Source organism: Quercus suber, unplaced genomic scaffold (genome assembly GCF_002906115.3).
Source record: "Quercus suber isolate HL8 unplaced genomic scaffold, Cork oak 2.0 scaffold_1045, whole genome shotgun sequence".
Lineage (NCBI taxonomy): Eukaryota > Viridiplantae > Streptophyta > Magnoliopsida > Fagales > Fagaceae > Quercus > Quercus suber.
Window position 1 is genome coordinate 10,168 of NW_027070455.1, and position 10,185 is coordinate 20,352.

Below are 10,185 nucleotides of genomic sequence, written 5' to 3' on the forward strand. Positions count from 1 at the left end.
GGGGGGGGGGGGAGGGAGGGAGAGTTAATATTAAAAGAATTAATTCAAAATTCTACCAAATGAATTCCCCTCAAACCATTTTTTTTTTTAATAAATCTTTTATGGATAATTGTAATCAGTTAATAGTGCAAAAGTGGTGCAACCCTAGTACATGAAGAGTATACAAAGGGCACCCAAAAAGAAGAAAAAAAAATACAAATTATCTTCTAAAATTCAGCTAATCTATGAAGTGTTGTAGTGTAGATGTAGACATGTTAGCAGCAGCACTCATTCATGTAAAGACATGAACAAAAGTTTCAGCTGAAATAGTGCCAATTCACAATCTTCAAAAATGCGAACAATCCTCTCTCCCCATACACAGCACGTCAAACACAAAGGAACAAATGATGAAGGCCAAAAAGGAACCAAGCAGCATGCAGACACTCCCTGCCTGTACGTGGCTCTAATATCTATAGAGATGGTCATATAAAGCTCCTCAAAAAACTTGGTTAGGTTAAGAGCCTTATAACTCAATAGCATAGCTTGGTTCCCTTTATATTGATAATCAGGCTTCAAATCCCCCTCCTCTTCTTAATATAACAATTGAATTTTAAAAAAATGGTTAGAGGGTGAGGTTCTAAATTGAAGACCCCACTGGGCTCATGTGTAACTTACCAATTAAAAGAAAAAAAAAAGATGTTAAGCTACTCACATGTTTTTTGAATTGAGCATAATAACCGTCCATCCTTTTATCATCCTATTGGCTGGAGAAATAATTATGACGGAGCTGATAAATCCAACAAAGGTTGCTTACACCAGAAAAATAATTCCCACATTTGTCCTACTCAAGTTTAGTAGTATCTTGGAAGAGTAGAGTACTACTAATTAGAGGTTTATACTCTTCCACAAAGAACTAAGAATTTAGGACTCTACAATTGTCATACTTGGGATCAACAGGTTGGAAGAAAGTGTATTTGTTTCCAATCAGGATCCGTGTACAATTCCAAGCTTATGTAAAGGGTTTTTCAGTAAACATTGTGCTTAATATGCATTGTTAATCACTTGCTAATGGCTTAAATTGACTAGTTTATATCAATTAGTAAACGATACTTAATATATATTGTTAGCACACTTTCTAATATAAGAATTGATTGTTCGCATCATGACATCAATTAGACTTAGGAATACATAATACATTTTTAGTTTGACTTAAGGAAACCCCACTTGTTGTTATGCACTTTAAGACCTATAATGGGTTCATTGTTATTAGGATGGGGGGCTGTTTGGTGTAACGATTTTCAATACCCTAAGGTTTTAAGACAAATAATTTTCAACAACAAAACTTTTTAGGCTTCGGAAACAAGTTAAACATTTGGTATCATTTAGAAAAATACATACCAAGGTTTCTCCATACAAGATAGCCAATGGAATTATACTTGAATCATTTTCAACTTGGCCCACCCATAACCTTTTAAAAGTAGCTCCTGAAAGTACAAGAAAGAAGCAAACGTTGTAGATATAAGTACACACTACAGTAACCATAAGCAACTAAAAAATTGATGCAACCATGAAGATTAATTAGTTACCACACAAAGTTATCTATATTCAAGATTTATTTTATGGGACCACAGGTGAAGTCCAACTTGAAGTAAAATTTATGCGGTTTTAAAGATCTAGTTATACGTGTCTTAGGATTAAAAAAAATTTAATTTGGGTCTTTATTTAACAAGTTATGGTCGGTTTTTGTATTCAATGACAAATTTGTCATATCTGCAATTCTTGCAAATCAAGGTTATTTTATTAATTTAATTGAGTCTTATCTTATGTTTTCTTTTCTTTGGGCCCAAATTAGTCTTTCATTAGTTATTACCTTATTAGGTTTTAGGTAACTAGTCATATTTATTTATGCTCAATCCAATTGGCTAGTTGGGGAGGAGGAATTTGAACCTTGGATGTCTCCATTGGAAACAATAAGCTTTTGGCTATATATAATTTATGTTCTTGAAGAATAGATGGAGTTTATTAATAAAAATATTGAGTGTCTTGAGCATTGATGCATGTTGGCCATCGTGTGTTCTTTTCCCCTTTCTATTCTCTCTTTTCTTCTTCTAATTCTTATGCTATTTTTTACAGGTGCTGTTCATACAACCTTGAACATCATATATTTCTCCTTTTTCCTACTTCCTTACAACCCCATTTCAAACCCTTCCTCTTTCCTATCAAACCCTAGAACCCTATGATCTGCTTATTCATTGCCCCATTGCTTATGCATTATGGAACATGATTTTCAAATTGTTTGGAAGCATGTGGGTTATGCTAGAGGGTGTTGAAGATCTCCTCAATAGCCGGAACAGAAGGTTGGGTGGACCCAAAAGTCATACGATCTAGAGCAAGATCCCCCATTGTCTCATGTGGCGCCTTTGGTGTGAGAGGAATGCACAGACTTTAGAGGGACAGGAGAAATCAGTGCCTGGTCTTAAGCTTATTCTTCTCATATCTTTATTTGAGTGGATGAATGCTTCCTCTCTATTTTCCTTTGATCACATGTTTGAGACACTTGACTATTGTCCTTTTGGTGCTTAGTTTGTTTGTAATCTGTGTACATGGTCTACGTTTTTAATTTTAATAAAGTTTTATTACTTATCAAAAATAAATAAATTAATCAAACCTATCTAATTTAAGTACTAACCCTTAATTCTACAACTTCAAACCCTAGATCCACAACTCCTAACCCCTTAACCCACTACAAGCACAAATAGACAAATTCCCAAATTTTTTCTTACATCAAAATTTTCCATCAATATTGAAAACAAGAACATAGATGAAAAGGTCAAAGAAGAAACATGTCCAGATAGTTTTTGTAAATTATGTCATCTTGACATGGCATTTTAAATGCTTGCAAAACAAATAAACCAAAAAAAAAAAAAAAAGTTTTTATCTAGATGGCATAGGAAGCATGGTTAATAATATTTTTTTATGGACAAAACTTAAGTACAGTACCTTAAGTGTTGTTGCTTAGGTTTCCCTTTTAAGATTTTGCCATGTGCCTATTTAACTAAAAAATAGGCTTTCATCCCATGGGAAAAAATTCACATAGCAGAATCTTAAGAAGGAAAACTAAGAAACAACACCTAAGTACTGTACCTAAATCTTGCCCTTTTTTTATTGGTAAATTACACACCCATCTATGTGAGTCTTGAACCTATAACATCACTGTCTACCTTCCTATTGCAAAAGAGGTGCATTAAGCTGGAGCTCATTGGCATCTGTAATAAAAACACCCATTTACAACTATCACAAACATAGTCTCTATCTCTTTTTCTCTCATTGAGAAAAAGATTCTATCTATTGCAAAACTTCTCATAGAATCTCATCAACATTGTCCAAGTTTCATGCCAACTATTTCTAGACCTAGTAGCATAATCCACTCTCAAAAAGTGCCAAATCTCTACACAATATGTAAGCTTTCAAATCTTCAGTAAATCCATCTACATTCCTTTTTTTCTTTGGATAGGCAATAGAATCTTTATTGAACAAAAGTACATCATGTTCACGATGGTGAACAAATTGTACTCAAAACAAATACAAAAAAATCAAAAAGAAGAATTAACAAATTGTAGGAAATCAAAGATGAAAATATACATTGCGTAAAATTCCAAATCCGAGACCACTCAAACAAGGTCCCAACTAGCAAAGACTTCAAAAGATCAACAGATCTCTCAATATCTTCAAATCTGTGGGTATTTCGTTCCCTCCAAATTAACCACATCAAACAAGCTGGCATATTCCAAACATTGGAGGAGTGTTTCCCCAAACAATTCCTCCTTGCAAAAAGAAGAGCAGCAATTGTCCTCAGTATCACCCACTGAATCCCAAACATGAAAAAGACTTCTCCATAAAGCATGAGCAGCAAACTTACAGCGGAGCAAACTTCACTACATTCCTTTAAATACCAAATATTTGCTTGAAGCCAATCACCTTTGACATCATTGCATCACCTTCACTTCTCATCATCAATATTTTTTGTTCGATGCACCAACTATAATTGTGAGAACTTTATGCAAACAGAATCATATTTGCTGAACACCTAATTGAGCACCTGATTCATGATTGCCTAATTTTTCTAAACACCATTTCAATATTTTCCTGGTGATACAGCAGATATTCGCAGGACAGACCAAATTTTTGTCATTTGAGAGAGGAAGAAGTGACATTTGAGCTAGAGTTCGTTGACAAAACCTAATCAATGATCTAAGAATAGTGTATCATTTAAGGTGTCTAAAAGTAAGACAAAGCATGTTTGGTTAAGCTTATATTCTGATTTATTACAGCTTTTTCAAGCTTCAATTTTTTCTAGGTACAAATGTTTATTTACTTTGCTAGTTTGCTTATTTTTTAAGCAAAATAAGCCAAGGAAAATAAACTCACCCAAACACACTGAATAATAAATTTTGGCTAAAATTTTTTTGAGAGGTAATGGGAGTCTAGAAATGAATATACAATGATTGAACAAATTGAAAGTTTGGGAAGGAAAAAAGAAAGTAATTGAAATTGCCTGCCAATTCTGGAATGCTCATTGAATGACTAAAGATCCTGCTATGACTTGTACTATCCCATACTCGTAAGATCCCATCAGAATGAAGCACAAATAGAAATTGTTTTCCATGCACCTCATATATTACTAAGTCCTGCACAGGTCCTACAATCCTACCCCTGCATGACAAATATTTACAAGTTAATCAGTGATTAAAAAAATTAACAAGTTATAGTAGTACTAGCATTATGAACATCAATAAGACTGGAAATCAAGGCCTCAGTAATCCCAATAGAAGGAAAGCAAGAGATGATATGGGTCGCAGTAGGTTAAAAGTATGAAATCAAATCACATTTCTCTCTCTTTTATTGTTTTTATTATAAAATTTATTCAAACAATGAAACAGAGTTTCTGTAGATTAATGACTACCACAAACTTAGTTACTCTATTATTATAAAACAAAGCTTGGGCCTTGCTACAATGGCAAGTGCCTTCCACCAAAGGCAACAAGTTGCAAGTTTGAGTACTGGAATCAACCTCTTTAAAAAACAACTGGTTTAAGGCTACCTACCTATCACCAATCCCACAATCCCCAATCTCAGACCCCACAAAAATAGGAGCTTTGTGCACTAGATACAACCTTATTATTAATGTTTTTTTTTTTTTTTCCTTTTGATCAGTAACCTTACTATTATTATGAAACAAAGAAAGAAAGTTACAGCTCAATACCTAGAAAAACAAGTACCAAAATTACAGATAAAGCCCAGCAACACACAAAATAGCAGAAACACCTTCTAACTAACAAGAACAATAACAAAAAGATACAACTAAACAACAGCAGAGATTTCCCAGGCTCCATATGCAGCACAGTACCTTATTCTTAGAGCTTTTTATTTTTCTTCTTTTGCAGCAGCCTACACCTTAACATAATTATTATAGCTTTCAATATTTCATCCTCACTCTTGAACTTGCCATCATAAAATCACATATCTTACTTTCAAGAATAATCAAAATGAATAAATTGACACTGCTAATTATTCAAAATTTCATCCTCGCTCTTGAATTTGCCACCATAACCACATATCTTAATTTCAAGAATAATCAAATTCAATAATTTGATACTGCTTATGCCAAAATCATGATTTCCAGAGTATCAAGAGTGTTCTTTTATATTGGAACTGATTCTTTAACAAGAGGCAAGTAAAGACTTGTATAAGTATAATAAAACACATGTGTGTACTTAGAATCTTCTTCCTATTAACTCACTTCATTCATTACAGCCAAAATCAAGAGGCCCAAAGCCAAATGACATGATAAATCTAATACTATGTTTGATGGGTGGAGATGAGAAGAGAGGGGAAGGTGGCTCATCCTCCTCCCCTGTCCTCCTGTCTCCCTCCATTCCAAACATACACTAAAGCCGTTTGAACTCAAAGAAACAAGAGTAAAAAACATTGAGCACAAAATGCTACTCTCCCAATACCTTAATCACCAGCCAATATCCTATTACAAGATAGGAAACCTTTAAATAAGCATCCCACAACAGCAGCAAATTCTCAAAAAAGAAAAATTTATGGCCAGCACAGATAATCAAACTTCCGTTAGATGGGGAAATAATCTAGACAGTAAATCTAACTGGTTAACAGAACATTTGTTGAATATACACATATATATACTATGCAAAAACCCATCATATTTCACATTGTAATTCAGACTGATTTGGATGATATGAGAAATAAATGCGGAAACAGTTTTCTGATACCTGGACATGAAACCCCACAAACGACCCATTCCTGAATCATCGCGCAGCTCATGGACAAAACCTAAGCAAGCAGGCAAGCATGTTAGTGGTGAAAAGTGATAACAGTCAGTGACTGACATTGTTGAAATTAGAAATTGATGATAATACCAGGAGCAGTGTGGTCAAGTATGGTGCCAAGTTGGAAGCAGCAGACAGATCCATCATTGAAGCCAGCTACAAGACAGCCTGCGGTTGCTGCTACAGACGTGATGGGTCCATGGTTGGAATGAGTGCGACGAATATCAAACTCAAAAAGATGATCTGGTGGGAAAGTGGAATTGGAAACATTATAGGAGGAAATGTTGTTGGTGAGTTTTAAGAGGTAAGCGAGCCCCGAGATGGTCAAAACATAGAGAGTAATCTGATTTTGGGAGAAACAAACAGAAGCGAAGGGAGAGAGCGCATCGGGGAATGTGAATCGAAGACCGACGGAAGGAAAACCTACATTAGTAGAAGAAGAAAGCTGTAGCAATTCAAGGGAATGAGGAAGGGTTTTGTGAATTCTCCTGTTGCAGCGAATAGTTGAGTCGATTAAAATAGCAATTCAATGAAAATGGAAGTTGAGAAACAAAGAAAGAAAGAATACCAACCATATGAGATAGGCAGGAGAATCGTGATGATGTTGAATGATAGAGCAAGAGGAGGAGTAATCCTCTACGGTCAGAGGGGCGAAAGGCGGTGAAGTAGAAGTAGACGATGAAGGAGAGACAAAGAGCTCAACCCAGTTGACGGAATCGGAGCCGATAATTGGAACTTCCATCCCGGCCAACCCCATCTTCTTCCTAAACCCTAAAACTCTTTTTGAGTGCCCACTGCCCTGCCCAGGGTTTAGTTTAGTTCATTTAAACTGGAGACATGCCGCGCCTTTCCCTGCCATCAGTGAGTGGGTTAATTACTCATGAGCGTGGATACACCTTTTTTTCTTTTCTTTTTTTCTTATATTTTAGGTGTCTCCGCTTTTTCTTTTGTATGATACCTAAAATCAAAAAAAATGTATTCATTTTAGTCATTACCGTTATTTCACTAATAGAAATTGCTTACATGATAGACAAAATACACTATTGGCATAATAGACGCTGATGTGACCGTTAAAATAATATTTAAAATATTATTTGGCATTCAAAAAATAATTTTACTAATGTATGCCCTAAGGATATATAATAGTAAATCTCTCTCTCTCTCTCTCTCTCTCTCTCTCTCACTTCATCATTCACCACTAATATGGATTTGATTTGGGTTAGAGAGAGAGAGAGAGAGAGAGAGAGAGGCTCAAATTAGTGGGGGTGGAGAGATGGGCTTAGATTGGTGGTGGAGGTGGAGATCCGTGGTAGCTAGGCCAGATCGGTGGTGTTGGTTGTGTTTTTTGGGTCACGATGGTCAATTGGGTCCATTGGTAGGGTTCGCAATTGGTGGGTTAGTTTTTTGGTTGTGTGTGGTGTGGGTTTGCTTTATTTACAATTGATTTTTCATGGGTTGAAAAGGAACATTATGGATTTGTGAATGAGAATTTTATGGGTCTGTGAATGAGAATTTGTTGCTGTTAGAAACCTAGTGGTTCCTAATAGGACTGGATAGGAGTTATAGGGGGATTGATGGAAATTGTAGGGAAATTGACTTAATTCGAGATAGTCACCCTCTATGAAGAAAGAGAGAGATTAAGAGAGAGAGACAGAGAGAGATGCATTAATGTACTAAGAAATTGGTTTATTCCTCAATGATGAAAATATGATTACAAGCAGGTATTTATAAAACCATGAAACTATTCTATTGGCCCACATGACCTTATTCTAATGGTCATATTATTCCTCATGTACATTAATAATTCCAACATGTATTAAATGTGATTAACATGCTTAGGATTGTAACTAACTAACCAACTAACTAAATAAATGCATTCTATACCCAACTGTGGGTTCCTAACAATTGCATTTGGTTGCAAAAAAAATGCTTAATAAAATGTTATTTTGCTTAACTGTAATTGATTTGAGTTTTGAAGTGTTTGGTTAAAAAAAAAAAGTAGAAAAAAGAGAAAGAAAGGACAAGAAAATAAGGATTGAACATAAATAGGTAGGGAAGAACACAAAAAACATGAACATATTCTTCTGAAAAGTTGATTTTATTTATTTATTTTATTTTTAAAAAATTGAGGATTTTTTAAAATTTTTTTTTTTCTAATGTGCCTTTTTTATTTTATTTAAATGCCGACATAGACTTTTTTAATGTTAGTTAAAAATTCCTCAGTTTTTTAAAATAAAATAAATAAAAAAGGCACAAGATTTTTTAAAATAAAATAAAAAAATAAAAATTCCCGTGACTCAACTTGATTTTTTTTTTTTTTTCGGGTCAACCAAACCCGTTTAAAAAAATTCTCTAAAAAAATATTTAGACTACATCTTGATACCAGGTGCATAAAGCACAAAGCACTAGAACCAATAGTCAATAGATTATAGATATTCACACTTCATATGAGACAACAAACAAGACAAGACAATCACTAAGAGCTTCACATTCAATTTGATTATTTGAGCTTCACAACCAATAAAAGCTTCATAGACATGAGAGTATGAGACAAGACAAGACAACCATTAAAAAAAATAAAAATAAAATCTCATTCAATTTGACTAGCTGACTAGTTGTAGTCCAAATGCACAAACGTGAAACATGACAAACCACAAATGCCAAAGCTTGCTCAGTTCCTCTACTCTTGCGTCTCTGCCCTTCTTTTCACACTTTCACACAAAGCTTGTAAGTGTTTCAGTTTCACACTTTCTCAGTTTCACTATTGCACCTCTACCTTTTTCTCTGCCTATACTCTTCTCTCTGTGTCTCTACTCTTTTCTTTATCTTCTCTTCTTATTTCTTTCAGTCCTTAAATCTTCAGACCAAGCTTCCTCTTTCTCACCATATATGCTCCACACTCCACGCTCCATTGCTCTGCTTTCTCATTTCTCTGTCTCTTGCCACCCATAGGCCACACAACCTAGATCTCGCCACCTATTGACCCATTTAAGAGGAGCACAACCACAAATCATCAACTATGGTGAAGGTAAGTTTAATCATTTTCATCATTCTTTTAAATCCCTAAATGTTTTTAGTTTTTGGATTGATTTTTTAATATTATGATTTAGCAATAGTAATATAATATATTGCTCTGCTAACATTATATTTAATTGTTTGTGTGTTTGATTGTTGAAAAAATTGAAAATGTCATTGACTTATTGTCATTTGGATGAATGTCTTATGTTCACAGTTTCTTTAAATGTTTTAAATAAACTAGAATTTTAATTATATATTTTGCTTTGATAATTAGAGTACAGCAACTTCTCCGATTGTAAATTTGGAAAGTGATGATGATGCTGTAATTATGGATACTTTTACTAATCCTTCACCATCTTTAAGAGTGTTGAGGCTCATTTTTTGACAAAGCCCGACAAGTAGGAATGGCAACGGGTCGGGTTTCTTGATATCCGAACCTGACCCGCAGGACTTTACCCGTTACCCGAACCCGGCCCGTTTAATAAACGGGTTTTTTTAAAAACCCAAACTCGCCCCATCGGGCTTCACGGGCCCTGCGGGCTCCGTCCAACCATTTCTAAACCTAATCAAAAGCCATGGCCCAATACGACCAAATCATAAAATAAAATAATAAAATAAAAAATCAATTTTACATCCAAATTCAGAAATCACAAGATTCACAACCACAGATTCAGAAACACAAATCACAAACCCAAACATAAACTTAAATCGGCTTTTTTATTTAGTTATTATCTTCTTTGTTAATATAGACTCTTAACTCATAAAAAAAGAAAAAAGAAAAACACAAATCACAAACCCAAACTTAAATAGAAACACAAATCAGCATTTTTTTTTT

At 34.5% G+C, this 10,185-nt stretch overlaps 1 protein-coding gene across 1 annotated transcript in view; it reads right to left on the reverse strand.

Moving 5' to 3' along the window:
- LOC136065605 (nuclear pore complex protein NUP160-like) overlaps positions 1-7,233 on the reverse strand; it is a 17,308-nt gene extending 10,075 nt beyond the window's left edge. The window contains exons 1-5 of the mRNA XM_065769077.1: positions 6,905-7,233; positions 6,423-6,820; positions 6,276-6,336; positions 4,535-4,692; positions 1,297-1,463 (exon numbers count right to left, since the gene is read on the reverse strand). Of these exons, the coding sequence (XP_065625149.1) occupies positions 1,297-1,463; positions 4,535-4,692; positions 6,276-6,336; positions 6,423-6,820; positions 6,905-7,089 (969 nt within the window). The 5' untranslated portion in view covers positions 7,090-7,233. The remainder of the gene's footprint in view (positions 1-1,296; positions 1,464-4,534; positions 4,693-6,275; positions 6,337-6,422; positions 6,821-6,904) is intronic.
- Positions 7,234-10,185: the final 2,952 nt, after the last annotated feature.